Source organism: Drosophila ficusphila, unplaced genomic scaffold (genome assembly GCF_018152265.1).
Source record: "Drosophila ficusphila isolate 14025-0441.05 unplaced genomic scaffold, ASM1815226v1 contig_286, whole genome shotgun sequence".
In the NCBI taxonomy this organism is placed as follows: domain Eukaryota; kingdom Metazoa; phylum Arthropoda; class Insecta; order Diptera; family Drosophilidae; genus Drosophila; species Drosophila ficusphila.
In genome coordinates, this window is record NW_025064189.1 from 9,095,705 (window position 1) to 9,117,284 (window position 21,580).

Sequence of the window (21,580 nt, forward strand, 5' to 3'; positions counted from 1 at the left end):
CACCGCTCGCACCACCCGCCGCTGCAGCACCACCTGTCGCTCGGCGGCTACCAGCAGTTGCAGTTGCAGATGCAGTCGACCAGGACCCAGTACTCCACGCCGCAGCACCACTATCGCCCCAACGCCGCCACGGGAGCCACCACGGGTGCCGCCACTGCCAATGCGGCGACCATAAGGCGGCGCACCCTGAGCCACGTGTCGCGTTCCTACTCCCTGGGCCACTCGGCGGCGTCTGCAACTGCAACTGCAACAGCGGCGGCGATTCCCACTGTTGCCACATCCACAACTGCTGCCTCGTCGGCCAGCAGCAACAACCAGCTGAGTATCCACAAAACTGGCATCATGGTGGCTGCCTCCCGGTGTCGCAGTCCCATTATGCTGTGCCACAGTCACAGCGACGGCGAGTTTCCACTGTACAGAGGTGAGTCCCCAGATGAACTGCCACGCCTGCATCTTTGTGTCTTTGTCCTGAGGGAGAGGAGTCTGATGTTTAGGCCACATAACCTCCTTTTCACACATTCGAGCAACCACAGGATCCCCTTTTGTCTGGGCAGGACTAGCGAGGGCCCACTGTACAGCGGTGAGTCCCCAGACGGACATTTTGATAGCTTAATTAGCGGCTGTCGCTGTGTGTCACTCGCATGTGCAGCGTGCAACAGTTGACAGCATCGGAAAATGAGATGAAAACGGGCAGGAAGTGGGAAAACCGATGGGTGGGCTCACGGAAATTGCGGTGTGTTTGGTTATTTTCCCAGGATCCAGGCATCCAGGATCCATTGTGTCCTGTAATGCTAACTGGCCGATTGTTACGTGCGGTCCTTTTGGGGCCGTTCCGCCGTTTATTGATTGATTGATTGCTTTGCAATGATTTATTAATTGGTTTGCAGTCAGGAGGGAGCCCTTTCACTTCCGTAATTAACTTTTTAATTAAATATTGTTACTCATATTTTATGTCCGTTTGAATCGAAAGCTCCTACTCGAGATAAAAAGTAATTACAACTTAAGTCAAGCGTTTCACTTGTTTTATCCCCATTTTCCATAATTCGATCGTTAAATATTAATAACAATTCAAAAGAAGTACGCAATTAGCCACGTTTAATATTCACCTAAATCACTCAATTACTTTATAATCAGGATTCGATATAAAAGCTACAATTTCCTAATCGGAAACCTTAATGAGCTCTGCGAAATCGCAGTTAATTTTCATATTTGTAACGCCAATTTGCTGTAATGAGAAAATTGCATTGAAATTGCACAGAGTTTCGCAAAAAAGTTGGCTCTGGTCCGCAGTAATCAATGTCCTTTGTGTCTGCTCCTGATTCCACCGATTTCCTTGTAATTTTTATGCTTTTGTCCTCGACTCTCTTTCCTCGACTTCCACTTTTGTTTTGCTTGTCGTTTGGTGCGATGCTTAATTAAATTACGACACTTCAACAGCGATTTTTTACGGCTTTTTGTGACAAGTTCAAAGCGCAATGTGTCGCACATCCTGCCAAGGATTCTCGTCCCACTCTTTCTATTTTTATCTCTCTTTCTCTTTCTGTTCTCCCTACGCACACATGTGTTGACTGGTCTAATATGCTTTAAATGATGGAATCGATTTGGAAACATTTGATGAGCTTGTCTCAGCGGCGACAGCTGCGAAATCTTTTTCGTGACAGTCTGCACAGCAAAAAATATTCAAATGACCTCACAAATTTTAATAGGTTTCGAGCAAATCTGAAAATATAAAAGGAAAATGAATACATACATTTTGATGGTAATAAAAAGGTGATGGTAAAATAAGTTTTTTTTTCAACAATTAATTCTCTCAGTGCTCAAATGCTGTGGGTGTTTGTTTGAAATGAAATTAGCAGAGCGATGAGGAAAGGGGATCGAGGGGGTAGACAAACTTTTCTTTGTCGTAAAATGCTGTTCGCAATGTTTCCCCCAAAAAGGTTGATACAAAAAATTGATATTTCAAGTGGAAATCCATAGACATTCCACTCGTATTCCGACCTTATGTTGTTCATATAAAATTTATGAGTCTTTTTTGTGACATCTTTGAAAAGTTTTTCCCTGGATTTTGTAGATTGTTTTAAAGGAATCGTGATTCTTTATTTACTGGCACTACATTTTTAAGCGTTTAAACAGCTCATCGAATGGTTGGTAAATTATTCAGGCAGCATTTTTGAATTTAATTTGATATGCATACATTTTTTCCAACATGATTTACTTTAAAGAAATGTTATAAAGCTTTTTACCGCATTTTTTCACTAAAATTTTTATTGAAGAATGAACGTTATTGGCCATTTTTTATGAAGTAAAGTATAAGAGAAGAACTTTCAGAATTAAATTTATATATTCAGCTTTTTCCGTATGATATTTACTGAAATTTCGCCACAGAAATATTTATTTATCATGCATATGTAATCCGCTTTTTTCCCTATAGTTTTTGATTTTTCTCTGGACGTTCTGGTCGAGTAAATATTGACAAATATTGATAATATTTCATTACCGTCTCCCATGGTTATTTCTTGTTCTTTTTTTCGCCCTTCCCCATCGACAATTTCTGCAGTTTTTTTTTTTTTTGCTGTCAATATGGCGCCGTTTATGACAAACTGTTCGATGATGGCGGCGACAGCTTCCTCCGCTTTAATCACACCAGCACGGGAACCCGCTCACTTTGGCTATGAGTGGGTGCGAACACTGAGAGAAAACCTCTTTTGAATTAAATATTATGCTTATATTAGGTTTTGCTACAACTATTTGGGAGTTACTATGTTAATGGGTTTTAAACTCCGCATGGTTTCTTGTTTCTAAATACTTTTCTTAATTTATTTATTAGAAAAGGCTTTTTTTTTTTTTTTAGTGTTGGCCTGGTGGAAACTTAATGACTCCATGGCGTGTCTTTAGTGCTCGAGTTAATGTTTCGCGTATTGATTTCGCTCCCTTCGCCTGCAGCCCCGCTTTCTTCCCTTTCTCTCCTTTCTCCGCGATGCTTCTTGGCACTTCTCCCACTAAGATGTGGGGGCGGGGAAGGGCCAGAGGGGGCGGGGCTGGGGACAGCATCCGCAGCGAGTTGGCCAAGTAATTAAGGTTCTTGTAGCGCTGCTGCCTCAATGGCTTCCCAAAGTTACGTGCATGAAATCTAAATTTAATTTGCAACTTGTGCCAAAAACGAGGCAAAGGAAAAATTAAATGAAATATTTCGATGCTGCATGAGTTCTGCTTGCGAGCCTATTGACGTCATTAGCCGAATAGTTTGGGGATAACTAATGGGGGCGATGAACAGATAAGTAGTTACTGATATGGGAAATAAGGATAATTAATGGACAGAAAGGAGATAAATGGATTCCTCGCCAGCCAGTAAACATCTATTTTTAATCGCCGTGAAACCAACCAAAGGAACAACTTTGGAAACCCAATAAAAGTTACCAAAATTATATTTCCCATCACCATTCAACACTGAATTTCCACTCAGACTGTTTTATGTACTTTTCCCAATGAGGTTTAAATTTTCCCCCCAATTTAATTCCGCCCACAGAAAGCGTAATAAAATCAATTCGGACCCAAGTTTGGGTTCCCCCAAAAATTGAGTTGCAAATTTTGCCGCTTGTGCTTACTTAATTTTTTGTGGCCATCTTCTAGGCGGTTTTGTTGGCCAAGAACATCTCAATTTGAGCTCGACACGCCTGCATTTGACTTGGCACTTGCTGGTACAATTTGACATTGAATTAAGGTCTTTCGCCCGCCGGTTTTCCTTTTTTGTTTGGCTTCACTTTTTGGCGAAAAACGAAGCCCAGGGAAATTACCATAAAAATGCGCAGCTCTGGGAAAGATTATCTTTATTTGCAAACGAGACAGAGACAGACAAATCAAACGGGAGTCCTTGAACCTTTCCCACTTCGCTTTTCCCCACAGTCACATCAGACGAAACAAAAGGCCGGGGAAAACCAAAAGGAAAACAAGTCAAAAGGTAGCCAACAACAACGGAGACAGCGCCGACCGCAAATGACCAACTTAAGCCTCAATTTGGGTTTGGTCAGAAAGGAAAACTTGTGAGGGAAAGCTGGGAAAGCGGGGTGGTCGGAAAAGCGGGAGGGGGAGGGGGAAACTGTGACCACCTTGCTGGCAAATTGCCTGGCTTAAAAATGTAATGCTGCTCGCTTATTTGAAAACAATCAAAGTTCCAATTTCGTTGTTGATTTTGTAACTCCACAGGGAGAAAGTTTCCCATAAATTGAAAGGGTTTTTTGTACAAAATATTTTAGTTTCTCTGTATTTTTATTGTTGGGGAATATTTGCAAGTGCATATAGTACATACGTTTGTGTGCACACAGCGTTTTATGCAGTTTACAAAAAAAAGAAAATGTCTTTGCGTTGTTCTATTTTCCCTCTGTCGCTGTTTACTGTTTTTCTCGTTTGGCTCGCCCGCTGTTATTTATTTATATTTTATTTGCTTGCCCCACTTACCTGGCATCCCCCGTCCTGTCCGCCGCATCCTTCCGACTTCCTTCCTGCCGTCCTTCCGTTGGTTGTCCCACGCCCCCTTTCCCCCCTCTTCCCTCGTCTCTGGTGACAGAATTCTGGTCATGTGCTGCACATAATTGCATTCAAAGCTCTGCCAACCTACCTTCCTCTCCCCCTTCCCCTGATTTGCCACGCCCCCTTATTGAGTGGCGCGGCAAATGACAATAAAAACGGTTACTTATACGCCGTGTTGTCCATGTGGAAAGTTGCTCATGTAATTACAGGCGAGTTTATTATTGCGGGTGGTCAGGGAAAAGGGAAGGAGAGGGTTTTCCATGAAAACTTTTAGGTCAGGTCGCTCGGACATGGATCCACCCGATGACAAGTTGAACCAGAGAAAGTTTGCGTTAATTTAAGTTTTCCCAACAGAAGCGGAGGTTCGAGTAGTAAGGGAAAAATTGAATTTACTTGGCTTGTATTTCGCATTCGTGCCCATTGCAAATCTTATGCCCTTTGCTCGTGCCTTTTCCACTATTGATTTATGTGGGTTTTATGTTTTAGTGTTTCATTCTTCTCAACCTTCTAAGCTTCGTTTTGCGTTGACTGAAAGTCACGTTAAAAAATTAAATATATTAATTAAAATTATTAGTGGGTTTCTTTGTAATTTCTAAACAACTATTTAAAACTAAAGTTTGCCACTTACAAATCGAGTTAAACTGTTTAGCAGAGTTCCATGCTTGTTCTTTTGAACCAGCTTAGTTAGAAAACCACCTACATCTCTCTCAGTGTATTCCATCCCACAAACGGTCATCGTGACAGTTTTGTTTTATTTTGACCGCGTTTGCGATTGATTTTAGTTTTAGTTGAGTGCGAACCTTTACCATTGACGGCTGAGGAAATTTACAAGCCGGAGAATAAAGGGGAATCATGTACCCATAAGTGTGCTGGGATGAACCGAATGAAAATCGATTATACGCCACGTTGCACGCAGTGAAAAGTGAGGAAAAAACTGTGCCGCGGATTCAATTTAACGCCAGACTTGACTCCATCTTGCGTGTGTGTCTCTCTCTCTGTGTGTGTGTGTGTGTGTAATCAGAGGAAACGGCGAGATACAGAGGCGAAGAAAAAAGGATAACGGATAGGAGGCGATATCGGAGGAGTGGGAGATATAGACACAGAAGTGAAGTGCCAATTGAGATGTCCTGTCAGCGCCAAACGATTTCCAGCTCGTCAGGACGTTGATTTGCGCCCCGGTTAATAGGCGGGCATTATCCTTTTTTCTTTTTTTTTTTGTGCGGAATTACTTTTCGGGACGGGATGTTCTGCAAGCGAAAGCAACAGCAGCTGAGATTGAAGCAGCGACCCGGCGACAGGAAGCGGAAATTGTTGTCCTGCATTTTTAACAGAGGTTGGCCGAAAACTGTTGTTCATTTCCACACTCACACTTGGGCAATGAATTTTTAATGTTCCCGGAAAAAAGAGCAAAGGAGCCCTCCTTCGAGGGGTTAAATACGTTTCCAGCGAAAAGAGCCTCGAAGGAAGGATAGCGTGGTGTAATCACTTGTTGAGTGCCTCGCCGGATCCCTTTGTTCGTCCTGCTAATGGTCCGGCAATTAATTGCTTGTCTGTCCCGAATCCTCGCTTGTGGCCATCATTAATCAGGGGCGAAAATTGATAAGCGTAATGATTTAGTAATAAATTAAAAGCATGGAAACGTTTTCCTCGAAATTTAATTCGAACAATAAAAGCTAAAATTAGTTGATTCCCTTGAGCAGAATAACATAGATTTTCTTGAATGGATAGCTTTTGACTAGGCAGTTTCCAAGTTAAAATTACTAAAGGCGAATTGCTTTAAAATATTCACCTTACCACATGAACTTTATTAATGCCTGTGATTAATTATCTCGTCGTCTCCGCTGGCAAATTTAATTATCAGCTTTTCTCCAGACAATCGCTGATGTTAATTTTAATTTGATTTGGCGTCACATTCACTTAGTCCGTTGACCACAAAAGAAACTTCCAAGGACAAACAATTGTTTGGGGAGCCAAAAAGGACAAAAGAAAAACATTTGCGAACTGTTGAATTCGGGGGAAAATGTTAAATGGCTCTTAAAACCCTAAATAAACTTTTTCAAATTTATTTAACAAGAAAATGGTTATATTTTGAGAATGTATCCTTTAACTTTTACTATTTAGTTTTATCTAGTTTTCTCCAAACACTTCGATAAGTGAACTTGAAGTCCCATTTCCTTAGAGCTTCCTGATGGCTCATTTGATTTCGTTATTTACCTGAGGGGCCCATGCAAACACTTAACTTTATTTAACCTGAATTATTCCGGCCACTCCTCCAGCCACGAATTGCCTTTTATCTCACCACCTTTGCTCTTTTCTTTTCTTGCAGGTAAGTTTGACATTGATGGACTACGCATCCTGGAAAATCGGAGCGTGTGGCAGGATAAAGAAGCTCGAACAAATGCTCCCGAAAATATGCAATGACTTTTGACATTCCCTGCGTGTGCGTATGTGAAAAGATATATGAGATGGTGTTGGGGGGAAATTCGGAAAAGCGTGGCGCGTGGGTTCTTTCTTTTCCAAGTCGCCGTCTCCTGTGGCTTACCATTATCCGCCCCACGATGCAAATTAGATTTAGATTTTGCCAAATTTCCCTCCCGCTTTTTTCTACACACACTTCTTCAAGTTCGTACTAAGCTCAAAGAGAAAATAAAAAGAAAACAAGTTTTGAGGTGGGCTCCCTGCTGATGACAGATTTTTCTCGCTCTCCCCCGCTTTTCCCTCTGCAAATACAGTGGTGTTTCGGCCTGGAAAAACAGCTTCTGTTTGTTCTTTCGGCGACAAAGTCCTAAGAAAACAGCGGCAAATTAATGGCAAGTTAAGTGGAAAGTTGATTGCCATTTTATTTCTATTTTGTAAACATTAAAGGAGGAAAATTAAATGGCTAAATTCTGGGGTTAATGGTTACATGTGGGGGTTAATATTTAATAAGTTTGGTTACATATTATTTATTTTCTTTGAATCCCTCAAAGATAATTTGTTGTGCTAGTTAGTTTATCATACTAAGACAAACATATTTTACATTATCCCTACTCCATTTGTTTCATCTGCTACCCTTTCACTTACGTTATTTATGTTTTATGGCATTTATTCTTCTCGTAAATGGCTCCTACTTTCGCCAATCAAGTGGAAAACAACATTAGCATGAACATTATTCAACGTTTAACCGCATTTGCCTTATCTAAATGCATTTATTCAGGATGTTGCACATATTTTTCATTTCGGGCCAATTTCCATATGCATTCCGATGCTCTTTTTTCGCAGGACCACGGTGCACAATTGCGCCTGAAAGGATGCTGCAAATTCTGACACACACACACACACACACACACACTAGCACACATGCATTATGCAAATGGCGACACTGAAGCTGACGTCTAAAAATGAGAAGTAGGAATAAAATGGAGAAAGGCGAAAAGGGGAAACGGAAGGGGAAGGGGAAAGCGAAAGGAAGGGAAAGTGCGAGCAGGAAATGGAGGGCTCTGTGTGAAGATGGCGGCAGGAGAAAGTGAAACATAGGCTCAAAGAAAGTTTTTGACACTCCCTACACTCTGAAGTTATTTCTGGCCAAAAATATATTATATATTGAGTCTATACTCCTTAAAATATTGTAAGTTCAAAGTTCATATTTGTATGAAATTAAATTTAAGACTGTTTAATTCATATTTCACATACCTCTATATTTGTCTTTTAAAGAAGCACAAAATCTATTGAAAGAAGTACAACAATGGTTTTATTTTTTACTGTTTCTTTTTACATATTAAAAGTTGCTATACTTTTTTTTAGAGTGCACTCCACTTAACCCATTGCGTGCTTGGGACAACATAAGGCAACTTAGTTGCCATAATTTGCACATTTTAGCTGCGATGCAAATGCACGCCGACGCATGCCAGCGACAGTTTACCCCGCACCCCTGGGGCGCCTCCCCCTCTGCCACCCACCACCCAGCAGCCTGCTTTCAGCAGGAACCCCTTCGCCACATAAAACATGATATACGAGCCAAAGCGAATGTTTTTGATAGCTAACGGAAATTGCCAAGCAAACCAGCAACCAGCAACAACACAGCCACAAATTCGTAAATATTTTAAATACGCCTCTTTGCTCCCGCAAACACACACTATGCACTGCGAGAAAAGCGAGCAAGTAGAAAGAAAAATACAGAACTTCATTCCAAGAATTGAATGAACATAGTTTCTGGTTCATATAAATTGAAGAAATAGAATAGCTAATAGATTCTCATTAACAGTTTTCAAAGTTTATATTTATTTTAACATTTTTTTTAAGTTTTTAAGGTGCAATATTTTTACTAGGTTGTTTGTTTGAGTGTGCATTCTTGGCCCGCCCCTTTTATTTTGAGCCCCTTTTAATCTGCAGTTGCTCAAAGCAAATGACAGCAAATAGCTGGCCTTTGGTATGCGAATCTTTATCTGTTTTATCAGGTTTATTTGTTCATTAGGTCGTCGTCGTCGTCGTCGTTGTCGGCAATCATCGGAGTACAGTGATCACTCGGAGAGGGGGAATTAGCGCCTGAGGTAGAGGGAGCTGTAGGGGTAGGCTCCGTAGGTGTAGGGCGAGGCGTAGACTCCGCTGGTGTAGGCCGCACTGTACGGGGGAGGCGTAGAGGCCGCTCGAGTAGGCGTAGGGCGTGGCGGCCACCACGGGCGAGGCCGCACTGTAGGCGGTCAGGAACTGCGGCTTTGCGAAGGCAACGGCCAACAGGGCGAACAGGCACAGAGCGAACTGGTTGGGGAGTGGGCAGAAAAGGGGGATTCGATTAACCAATGAAAGTAATTAAAGCCTCGGGGGATACTAATAATCCCACTTGAACAACATGAGTCCTTATAATCGATTTGAATGACAGTTAAGACACCGATTTACTCAGATTAGTTTTCAAATGAATTTGAAATATTTTAAAAGATTTAATTCAAATAATTTAAATCCTTTGATAGTTAATTCTGAAGTATATTCTTTTTGTTCTATATTATTTCCTTATAGTTTCTATAGTTTTTTAAGGACTCCTCGGATACTCACAAACTTGAACATCTTGGATTGATTGTTGCTGCTGATTGAACAGAAACTGATATGATTGAACAGTCGCAGAAACCCTGGCTTTTATAGTGAAACTTTAGTTGACTTTTGGCTTTACTATCGCAGTGGGTGGCCCACGGAAAGGGGAGGTGGGCGGTGGGCGGAGGGTTAGAGGTCACTCTTGACCGTGGCACGTCTGCTTATTTCTGTTGTTGTTTTTTTCCTGGCTCGTTTTAATTTGGCTGCTGCTTTTGGCCCAAACGTCTTTATGGCCGCTTTGCGTTGCGTGCATTGCATTCCTAATAAAGGTTTGCCTACCTATTTTCGGGGGACGGGGCTTTCGGGCCAACAATAACAATGGCTCGAACGGCAAAAAAACGGAAGCAATCACGAATTCCCCGAGCAAATGCAATTTGACCTCTGGCAATGTTAATTTGTCTTGGCCAGATTGTCAATTATCGTTATGACTGCCAGAGATTCCTCGACTCCGAATGAGGAATCCAAGGGAATGCCAAGGAAAAGTCTCTGCAAACGGGTTGCCTTGGTTACCCCTTTGAAACTCTGATTTTTCTGTTACCCCATTGCATCTCTATTGTTTAAATGCAGCCAATTGTACACAGAGAAAAATCAGGAGCTACAATGCGAACTGCTTTTTGGATAGACAAAACATTTTATAGAAATAAAGTTAAGATTTTATACTAATTAAATTGGGCAATAGTATTTATTTATCATAGTTTTTATGAAAAGTCTTATCTCTTTTACTTGCTGTTTTTATGCCTCCTTCATCGTTTTGCTTTCTTCACTCTGCAAACATTCAATTTGTCAAGTTGTAAAATTAAAGCAGCTTTTCAGCTGTGCCCCGCCCACTTTCCCATGCCCGCCCACCTCTCTTTGCTTTGTCCTATTGTTAAATGCTGTGCATTTTGCATTTAAAATACAATATAAATTAAGTTGGCAGCTTTTGCCATTGAGAACAGTTTTCGGCAAAGCTGCTGAATGAATGAATGGCAGCCCTTTTATCAAGCTTCTCAAGTTAATTTTGCTGGAGGATAAGAAGGTTGTGCGAAAATGCAGAAGGGCCCGGGAAAATGGGTTAAAGAAGTCGGGGAAACTCTGACATTGAAGACGAATTGTTCGCTCGAAACGAAGTGGAATTTCCTTGGGTGGGTGGGAAAATTGCCTTGGCGTTTGAATAAAACTAGAAACTGTTTGCTGATTTCATCAGTTTATTTACTATCTTTTGACTGAAAATATTTCAGCATAGCTATTTGTATTTTATTGTACTTTTTTTGACTGCAATGACTATAATGCTTTAAAAAACAGCGAAGGGGGAAAAAATCATACAACCTTCTGTGTTTAATTGTCTAAAATAAATCAATCGTATATTATTGTTATTTCTTAGTGTTATTACTTTTACAAATATTTATTTCTTGTAAAAAGGCGTTCTTTAAAAGTGGTTAAACTCTCAACAGTGTTAAAATCACAGCACTTTACAAACGAATTTATCGCATGCGATAAAAACTGAACTGCTTGAAACAGTGCTTCGCAAACCTCGAGCACTTCTCAAACTGTTTTTGTTTTGCTCTCTCCCTGAAAAAGTCGACTGCCTTTTGTCTTTGGATTTTCCTCTCTATTTTTATTTGTGGACCTGCGCCTTTCAATTGCCGGCGTTTTGGTGCAACAACAAAATTCCAGCACTGAGTTTTCCTCTGCTATTCCCCCTCTTTTCACACTTTTTCCCCCTCCCCTTACCAAAAATATCCAACTAGAGCAAATGATGTTTCCGTTTCCTGTTTTATTTACTAAATAGAACTTACTATATATAGAGTCTATATGTAAAATATCTATTTGTGCTGGGCTTGCGTTTAGTTTGTAATTGTTGTGTTTCTTAAAACAAATATAGAGCAATTTAATTCGTACTTTTATTAAAATTATTTTAATTTATTGCGATATCTTGAAGTACGTTTTTAGATTTTGAATTAAAGTAATTTCAAAGTATGCAAAATAGTTGAATAGTTAGTTGATATTCAAGTTAAAACTTTGTGTTCAACTTCTCGGAAGCTTACTGTTTGGTGTTTTCATAGTGAGCCTAAAAATAGGAGACGCCACCACTCGTGAAAATTCTTGAAGAGCAGTCTGGGAAATTCCTTACCCGAAAGTTATATATGGCCAAAAAAGATATTTGCCTCGCGCCATTGTTTATCCACTATTTTTGTTTGTGTGTGTGGAAAACAAGGTGAAATTGCTTTTGAAGTGCGGTTCTTGTTTTTCTTTCGCCTCCCCGAAAAGATTTTCATTTGCCGATTGCTTCATTGGATTTGAGAGACTTAAGTTTTTTGGAGAGCCGAATTAACATTTAAATATTTGTGGTGCGGAATGCAAATTGATTTTCAATAGCTGCTCGAGATTTTCCAGACTCTATTGCTCGCCTGCTTTGTTTTCAATTCAAATTAGCAATTATCGTTTGGGGGATGCTTTTGTGGGTGTGAATTGCAAATCAATAGGCAAGTCTAATTGAATTCGAGTTCTCATAATTAACAACGAAGCTCGTTGGGAAAGAGTCGGAGTTAGTTTCATTCTAAAATCAAGCTATAATGCATCTAATATGCATGTGGGATTATTAAGTAAACATTTACATGAAAGTTTACTACATTCGCAGTATATAATTTGATTAAAATTATTAAAGTAATCAGGAAACAATATTAATATAAATAATCATGAAACAAACTCTACTGATTAAAAAAGTAATAACTTAAAAAAAAAATTATATATATTATATAAGCTGAAAAGATATGCTTATTTTAATAATATAAGAGCGTATTAAATACTTTATTAGAAAATGTAAACTATATTAAATTAAGTAAAAAAACAATTAAATCAGCTTAATTATTCGAAAAATCAGCTTATAATGTTTGAGTTCTATCCGAGACGCCAACCATTAGCGTAAAGGTATAAAACAAAGCTATGGATTTTTTAGTCATATATCGAAGCTGGAGCATTTTGAAGGGAGGTCCGATTGGTCGCCAGTTTTTGGAGCCAGTTTTTTTTCTCCGATCGGCAAAACGACAAGGCGGCGCGCGGAAAGTTGGATCCCGAAACCGCTAACAACTGAATACAATAAATACCGCCGTGCAAAAAAAACAGAAACTAAGGCATTTTGGTTCTCTCTTTTTCACGCTCTTAAAGCCGCTCTTGTTGTGGTGAAAAAAACGTCGACGCCATCGCGAAGAGAACAACACAAAAAACATAAACAAATTCGGATCAACGACGATATTAGTTTCAATTTAGTTTAATTTCACGGTGAAGAGGAAAAGATAATTTAAAAACCTCTGTTTTTGTTTCATTCGCCGCCTTTTTCGTTGTTTTTGTTGTTTTTGCGGCGCGTCGCTTGACGTTTCTTGATTGTGTGCTTGCGTGTAAGTGTGAGTACGTGCCTCTGTGTGCGTGCGTTAGTTTGATTTAAATAAATTATTAGTAAAATTAGAAAAGCGAAAGAAAACGTCAGAAAAAAGAAAAAACGCAATACAAATAAAATTGAATAAAAAATCAACAAGTGTAAGTGCAAACTAAAACAAAAAAATAACACAAAAGCAAAGTAAAAAAATGCAAAGAAAATGTAAAGAAATGAAAATTGTTTTAACATTTTAACATCCCCATGTTGTATACAAATGGGCTCTAAAATCGAAGATCGACACAAAGTGCAAAAGGCAACGAAAACTACAAAAGCGCCCAAAAGGAAAATCCGGTTTTACAACTTCTCTCTTCACACACACACCCACAAGCAATCGAATTCTCTCCGAGAAACTTAATCTAAAATTCCTTTAGTTATTTTTAATTGATTTTCTATAGGAATTTCACTTACAAATGCGCACCTAAAAAAATAACCAAGGAAAATAAATATTGTGAATGAAAAATCAGCTGCGACAGGTGCTAAATAAAGCAGAAATGCAAGCCCAGAAAAGCAATACTTTTAAGTGAATTCGATTACAGTGAACGCTTCTAAAAGATTAAATATATGACTCAAGACTTTCAAAAAATTATTGATAGCTAACGAAAACTGTATAAACCTTAGCTGTTCAGATCATTTATGCGTTGAAAATATGTTTTAAAATTTTTGTGGACCACGACTCTGTAGTATTTAAAAAACCATCCAAAATCTCTGGTAAAAAAGTGAAATCAATAACACAAAAGAATGTAAAAAAAGAGGAAAGAGGGGCCATAAAAATAGCATAAACAGAAAATAACAATAAACCAGCAAAAAATAAACAGTTACCTATCTCACTCTCTCTTTCTTTCTTTTAACCATTTGTGTAAACAGAAAATACTTTACAGTAATTTCTGGCAGCTGTTTTGTGTTTATATGCATAAATATGTTAAATATGCATAAATAAATGAATTTTCCGCAACACGCTTGTTCGCTAAATTGAATTTCAACACGAAAAATGTGGAAACATTTAACACTATCGTGTCTTATCTTATCCGTAAACACAACTTTAATGATGGTGCAATTGAAAAATAACAGTGAAATGGGCTAAAATTGCTTCCTTATCAAAAACGGTATTACCTGAATGAAAGAGATAGCGATAGAATATCAGAAAGGGACGGGAAAAGTTGGTAGGAAATTACATATTTCATTATTTCCATGGGTGATTTTTCCGACAAAATATTTTTATCTACTTACAATGTTGTCTAGACAGATTCCTTTGCTTTTCTTCCTTTTTTCACCCGTGTATATGTATATAGAGGAAAAGTCTGGTAGTGGTGTGTATACTGCGGGATTTTCACCCCCTCCTAGGCATTATCTTCTTCTGCCTCTTTCACTACTTTTTGTTGTGCTCCAGACTTCAGTTTACTCCACTTTGCTCCGACTTTCGACCCGCCTCCCCCCACATCACATAATCCACCCCCCTTTTAGGGCGAACCCCCCTTTGCAGCATCCAGCAACCCCCAAAAAACGCATTCTCTTGCTCCCTTTTATTGCCATTCCTTGGCGTTGCCGAACAGTGGGACTTCGTTAATTAAACATTTGTATCTAATACAGAAAATAGTAACTTAGGTACATTATAAAACTGTCAACCCAAGAAAGAATCCAGATAAGATCTTCTAACATATTTAAAACTATCTTTCACATTAAAAAAAAGGCATCTTTGCAATGAGTTACAAATAATCCCTTTTGTAGAATATCCACTGTATGGCTTATATATTTTTTTTGTTCGGCTTTGTGGGCGCCGTTTGCGCGCAAATTTAAATTTATGCGAACGTTCTGTGGAACGCACTAACTGCCGGCAACCACTCCCCCTCCCTTTCCCCCACCAATATACCCATCTCTTTCACTTCTCCGGGGAGTTGAAGTTTTTACCAAAACAGCAAAAACAACTGAGGATGACGACTCTTGGTCCACCGTTTTGTTTGTGTTTTTGTCCATTGGTTTTTGCTGTCTGCCGCTGTTTTGCTTTTGTTGTTGCCATTGTCGTTGCAACGACAGAAAGAGACGGGGAGACTGGGGAGCGAGAGCGAGGGGTGCAGACAGAGACAGCGAGTTCCCAGTGAATTGTGAATTGTGTTCCATTAGCAGCAACCCCGAACACTTGTACTTATGGATTGTGCAGCTTGGCACAGTGGAATGGGATTTAACATTAACAGTCCGTAATTTAGGATAATCAAATAAAAAAACATTAGTTGCATATGTTATATTCAACAATTAAAAGAATTTTCGAGTTACTTGCTAACTTTAGATCAAAAGGATTGCAATTTATTTATCTGACAATTTATTTACCCCTAATTGCCCACTGTGCGACAGCTGCTGGTCAAAAGAGTTGATTGTTGTTGGTTTTGCTATTTGCTGCTGTTTCGGCTTGAATTGCCTTTTCTGTTTGTTGCTGCCTCCGTTTTTCCTCCATCTCCATCTCTGCCTCCATGTTTCCCTTATGGAGTTCGACAAATTTGTTGTATGAAGTCGCGTGTGCTGGAAGTTGTTATTATTTTACGTTTGTTATTTTTGTCGGTGCTTTTACATAAACCATACTTTTTGTGAAAAGTAAAAAAGTTCTGCCCCCAAAGTTTTATCTGTTTTTGCTGTGGATTTTTTCTTGCTCTTAATTGGATTTGATTGCTTTTGGCTGGCGGCGCCTCTCAAACGAAAAACGAAAAATCCATGAATCTGGGAGGTTTTTTCCTTTGCTGGTGTTGCTGCCGCAAATCGCATTAGTTTTTGTTACTATTTTGTTCCCAACGCTTTCCTTTCTTGTCTCACATTTATTTGGTTTTTTTTTTTGCAATCCATTGTTTGGTTATACAGTCGAAATTCCCTAAGCCGGATATTCCCATAGCTCGATCTACTTTTAGTACATATTGGAAATTTTCATAAAATTTATAATAAAAACTGAAGTTAATTTCCTTCTGCGAGATAGTTGACTTTCTGGGTAAAAACTTAATGTAGGCTTTTATTTATTAAAGCGGGCAGACTGTATTTAGTTTTGTTTTTTTGCAAAGCCAGAGCTGCCCCAAAAATGAAAATCGGGCCTCCCTCTCGGTTGTCTTTCTCTTTCACTCGCCCGCTTTTCCGTCTCTTTCCCATGAGAATAAAATCGCTAAACTACTGAACTGTAAATGAGGTTCAATGAACTTGCCACAAGGCGAGTGAGAAAGAGACGGAGACTGCCGGCGAGTGAGAGGGGGATAGGCCCTCTTTGTTGGAGCTTTTCCTCATATATTTTTTTTAATATGCGCCTGCTGACGTTGCAAGTTGCTTGCGTCGTTCCACATGTGCAACGTGCAATATGCAATATGTTGCACCCTCAACCCCCTTAAGCCCCCCTTCACACACCCCTGCATTCAACGCATTCGCTAATTTAATCGCCCCTCTTCTCTTGGCGCCGTCTCTTTTGCACTCTGTTTCAATGGACGTTCATTAAAAACAAATGTCGACATAAAAAAGTTTCATATTGTGGGCTTTAAAGTGCACTTAATACTTACTTCCTTAGTGCTTGTGTTTAATTACAGGAATAACAAATGGTGTTATTTTTTATATTTAAATTTAAGAGATAGGGTCAATCAACCATGAATGTACAAGGCAATGTAGCTACTATTTTTTTTTGTGTACTTGTACCGCCTTTAGCAACAAATGCCCCCGTTTTCCTCCACTTCCTGAGCTCTCTTCAATTCTCGCCTGGCCGCCTTTTAATGTGAGTCGCGCGCCAAATCCACAAACTAAATAAAAAAAAGTTAACTAACTGCCGACTTAAAACAGAATCGAAGCTAACGAGCCAAAAGTCAGTGCACTGGAACAGGCAACTCAAACAACCACAAAACTGCGGACAGCGGACCACAAAAGCCTAGTTACTGTTACTCTTAGCCAAGATTTCGCCCAGCGCTGTTCTGGTTACCAATTCTACTTTTTTTTATCGACTTTATGGGCCAGCAAACCGTGCAAGAAATTAAAAAAATATTTATATATAGACATGCCTAAATAGGCGGTCATAAAAAGTAGGCTTAAAAGGGCCTTTGCTTCAAGGCATATTTTTAGAAATTCCTTTAAAAAGAGTGGCGCTATTTAAAAGCCCAAAGAGCACATGATTTTAAAATAAATAAATCCAATTTTTAGAAAAACATGTTAGGGAATTTGTTGACATTCAAAGATCAAGAAAAAGTGAAAACAAGTTCAGCAGCAGAGAGACGCAGGTTGAATTTTAATTCGCCGCAGTTATAATCTTTTCTGGGCGGTCCCTCGCTTTTTGTGTTCCCCTGGAATCCCTTTATATCTTTCGGTTCCAGCTGTCGTGCAAGGTTTATTATTTTTTCTTCGATTCCTCGACGGTTCCCTTTTTGTGTATCCTGTCATCATCATCATCTTGCCGTAATTCCGCTTACCTGTGAACTTTGCGTGTCTCCGTTCTCCTTTTCTCTGTTCCCTGCTTCCTCGGCCATATCTTTGTCTGAACCTTTCGACGGAGCTGAAGTCTTCTACCTGCGTTCCGATATGCATTCTAATAAGATTTTCTCCAACTTGAGCTGGCTCAACTCGTTGCCCTTTGACCTTTCCATGGTTGTTGAAGGGGGAAAAGGAAGAAAGGATTTGGAATTCTGCGGCGAAACTTTTTGGCTTTCCATTTGAGTTTGGATTTCAGTTTGTCTGAGCTGCAAAAAGGATTTGTCTCACCATTGGGACTTAAATGCATTTTCGCACTTTGGGTTTTAACTTTTTACACATAAATCTATTTTCGTGAAGTTATAAATCCATATGTCATGTTACTAATGCTATTATCTAATATTTAGTGGAATAGATAAGGGTTTTCTTGCATTTTTACTATAAAGTAAGTAAGTAGATTATCTGAAAACAGAGCATAAACCATCAAGCAATGTAATAAAAACATTTTGGCGATTATTAAAGATTTTCCTACAATCACTTGGATTATCGCAATAATTTAACCCTTTCGTTTATCTTAAAGGGTTGGAAATTGGCTCGGAAAGTAGCTCCCCCAGTGTGCTTACCCCTTTCCTTAACCCTCTTGGCTTGGTTACACTCGATTTCCCCACGGACACTTCAATTTGGAGTGGCCTCCCCTCGATTCCCTCGTCCTCGACCGCTTCCCTTTGTTGCCTTTGGCCATCCTCCAGAAATCCTTTGGAGCCTTCTTCCCTCTGTTCGTTTTGGCTCCTTTTGTTTCAGTTCAAGTGGTGCAGTGGTGCAGTGCACATGATGATGCTCCATTTCCTTGGATGGATTTCCATCTACTCCATCAGTGTGTTTCTCACTCTATTTTCCCCCATCTTTTGTGCACGGAAAATCTTCACCAGCTGTCAGCAATTGCAGCGTTTTTGATGATGACAACGACAAGTGGTTGAGTTTGTGTGTTTTTACTGTGGCTTTTGTGGCATTTGTGGGAAATGCTGGCAGCATTTTCAGTTAATTTTCTCAAAGGGAAAAACCATGCAAGGAATATTGTTGTGTGTTACTTTATATCTGCACCAAATGTTGGAAAAGTGCTCACAAAATTGACTATTAAATAAATAGTGAATAAGGGTCTTTAAAGGAGAAACCTATTTTTATGCATTTACAATCTGAACATGAGAGGTTTTTTATACCCTTGCAGAGCAAAGGGTATTATAATTTCAGTCAGAAGTTTGCAACGCAGTGAAGGAGACACCTCAGACCCCATAAAGTATATATATTCTTGATCAGCATCACCATCTGAATCGAAATATGTATGTACGTCTGTCCGTCTGTCCGTCTGTCCGTCTGTCCGTCTGTCCGTCTGTCTGTCTGTCCTCCTGTCGGTTTCTATGTAAACTAGTCTCTCAGTTTTAAAGCTATCTCGCTGAAACTTTCCCAAAAGTTGTGTAGTTGTTGCACGCAGTATATATGTCGGAACGAGCCGGATCGGGCGACTATATCGGATAGCTCCCATACAAGAGAATGAAATAAAAAATGTTTACACCGTTGTTTTTGATCAGATCGACTTGACTCCTTCCAGATGGCGTTTTCTAACTGCTATTGAATTTCGGATTAAATTTTATCAAAATCGGATAACTCTATCATATAGCTGCCATAGGAGAGATCAAAAAATATATATATAAATAATGGAAAAAAAATTATAATGTCGTTGTTTTTAATGCCACGAGCATGATTTTTGGAACATAAAGTTTTTTAAATACTCTTAAGTTGAGAAAAAAATTTCATAAAAATCGGAGTACTATATCATAGAGCTGCCATAGGAAAGATCGAAAAATCTATATAGAAATAACGGAAATATAATTATAACCTCGTTGTTTTTCATCAGACAATAATGATGTTTGGAATATAGAGTTTTCTAATGAGTCTTGAGTTACAAATTAAATTTCATTAAAATCGGACGACTATATTATATAGCTGTCATATGAACAATATGGAAAATTAATAGAAAAATCCTCATAGCTTCGATGCTCTTTAGCTTTTATGTATTTTGTTCGGCATATTTAGTAACTGCAAGGGTATATAAGCTTCGGCTTGCCGAAGCTAGCTTCCTTTCTTGTTTTGTGTTGAAAGGAGTAAGGTGAAATAAATATAATGTATTTATAGGAAAATTCAGTAGTTTTCGTTGCCAAGGGCCTATAAAAAAACTATTAGGACACATTAAGCGCTATAAACACAGATATTAACACAACATTCTTAGAATATCTGCCAGTAGAATCTAGTGTCAAATGGTTCTTGTTGCCTGCTGGCCCAGAAAACACGAGCAACATGCAACAACCGCCGAACAACCACATTTTAATTGCAGCAATTAGGGCGCCGAAACAAAAGTGAAACCCTTGAAAAGTGACACAAGAAAAGTGAAGTGCGGGTGAGCGAAGAGAAAAACAAGGAAAACCACGCACACGGGCGTGTTAACCACCAATTAGCCGAACCGCACCACCAACGTCACGTGACAATGAAGGAGTAAAGTAGGCGTCTCGTGCCCCACAATCATGTCGCTGCGGAGCAACAAGTTGCAGAGCCAACAGTCGACGGCCAGCAACGGCAGCAACAGCAGCAACAACAGCAACAGCGGCGGCAACAGCAGCGCGCCGCTGCAACATCCGCCGATGGCCTACCAGCAACAGCAGCAGCAGTTGCTGCAACAGCTGCAGCAGCAGCAGAAGTTCCAGGCGCAGCAGCGGGGCAACACCAGCCGCAACAACCTGGCCACCTTGGTGGCGGCCATCAATGGCCACGATGGCCAAAACTCACCTGTCAGCGGTGGCTACCAATTGTCGCCTGCCGCGGCTTCTAGGGTGGCCCATGCCCCGCCCCACTCGCCTCTTGGTCCACCCTCCTACTCCGCCGCCACCGCGCAGTCCGCATTCACATACTACGGCCAGCATCAGCCACATCAGCTGCAATTAAGCCACAATTACCAGCAGCAGCAGCAACAGCAACAGCAGCAATTGCAGTTGCAACAGCAGCAGCAACAGCAACAGCAGCAACTTCCACCGCCCGATCTCACCGATGGCATCGATCATCCCTCCGCCCAGGCTGCCACGCCCCCCGACTCACCGAACGCCCAGTCGGGCGGACAATCGGAGCTGGAGCAACAGCTCTGCGTGGTGGCCAAGATGCAGAAGTCGGTGACCATAACTGTCACTCCGCAGCGCAGCAACTCGATGGACTTCCTCAACTTCGAGGAGAAGCGCCAGCTGATCGCCTCGTCCTTGTCCTTGTCGGATATACTGCACAGCAGCAACGCCCAGCAGCAGCAGCAGGCGGTCAAGGATGGCCTGGCCCTGAATGGGGGGCAGTGCGGTAAGTTCAGGGATTATTAGTGGGTTAAACTGAATCAAAGAGAAGAGTTTTGATAACCAATTTATATGTTTAGCAAGCAAATTCCAGGGGAAAAAAATTCCTATGGTTTTTAAACTCCTTAAAATATAATAGAATTTGTTTGGTATTTTATCTGCCTTTAAACTCCATCCTGATTTGAAAAGTTCCCTGACTTTAAAGTTGAACGACATTCTATTGGAGCTGCACCCTTCGAACCGCTCCATCGGATTCATTCCCCATTCCATCGGTTTGAGCACACATGTCACACCTGATATGTGTGTAGCCCCCACAAAAGAAGAATTAAAGCTGACCCCCTGCCCGAGCCGTTGGCCCTCCCCTCCTCATCGACATATTGTTTTGCTTTAGGCATCAGATAAAAGCGTTGACAAACCCAATCCCCCGCCGCACGCAGCCCCGCCCCTTTCCTATGTTCTCCATCCGCCCACAATCGCAGAGTCAAGTGCAGTGAACCATTTTGGGGCCCGTCGTCGGGCAAACAGAAATGGAAAACGAAAAACGACAAAAAAAACTGGGAACTGGGGAAAAAAAATCACATTTCCGTTCTGCATTGAAGTGTAAAAAACAAACTTTAAAAAAGGCGAGGGGAGTTCCCTGCAGTTGTTGAAGTTTAAAGTATTTGTTTTACTGCTGAACTTCGTTAGCATATGTTTTAATAAAGCCAAAAATGCATTTAGTTAGCAGTCAAGTGCCTTTGCGTGAGCTTTGAATTTACTATGCATTTGCATAATATTT

At 40.2% G+C, this 21,580-nt stretch overlaps 2 protein-coding genes and 1 long non-coding RNA gene across 10 annotated transcripts in view; 1 reads left to right on the forward strand and 2 right to left on the reverse strand.

Annotated features, from left to right (window-relative positions):
- LOC108099269 (protein nutcracker) overlaps window positions 1-21,580 on the forward strand; it is a 91,885-nt gene that overhangs the window by 5,575 nt on the left and 64,730 nt on the right. For 4 of the 8 annotated variants that reach the window (XM_017202650.1, XM_017202668.1, XM_017202676.1 and 1 more), the window contains exons 1-2: window positions 12,578-13,107; window positions 19,809-20,809. The exons of 3 other annotated variants lie outside the window; for them this stretch is intronic. In XM_017202650.1, the coding sequence (XP_017058139.1) occupies window positions 19,996-20,809 (814 nt within the window). In that variant the 5' untranslated portion in view covers window positions 12,578-13,107; window positions 19,809-19,995. Of the gene's footprint in view, window positions 1-12,577; window positions 13,108-19,808; window positions 20,810-21,580 lie in introns of those variants that run through there. One more of the 8 variants, XM_017202660.1, reaches the window with a different exon arrangement.
- On the reverse strand, window positions 8,764-9,599 carry LOC108099351. Its single transcript, XM_017202834.2, is given in 3 exon segments — window positions 8,764-9,137; window positions 9,139-9,264; window positions 9,556-9,599. Coding segments are annotated over 3 exon segments (231 nt in total). The 5' UTR covers window positions 9,568-9,599; the 3' UTR covers window positions 8,764-9,044.
- LOC108099358 lies at window positions 11,456-11,960 on the reverse strand. The gene is made up of 2 exons (XR_001771923.1): window positions 11,705-11,960; window positions 11,456-11,641 (listed from the first exon to the last, which is right to left on the reverse strand). It is a non-coding gene; the product is annotated as an uncharacterized LOC108099358 (long non-coding RNA).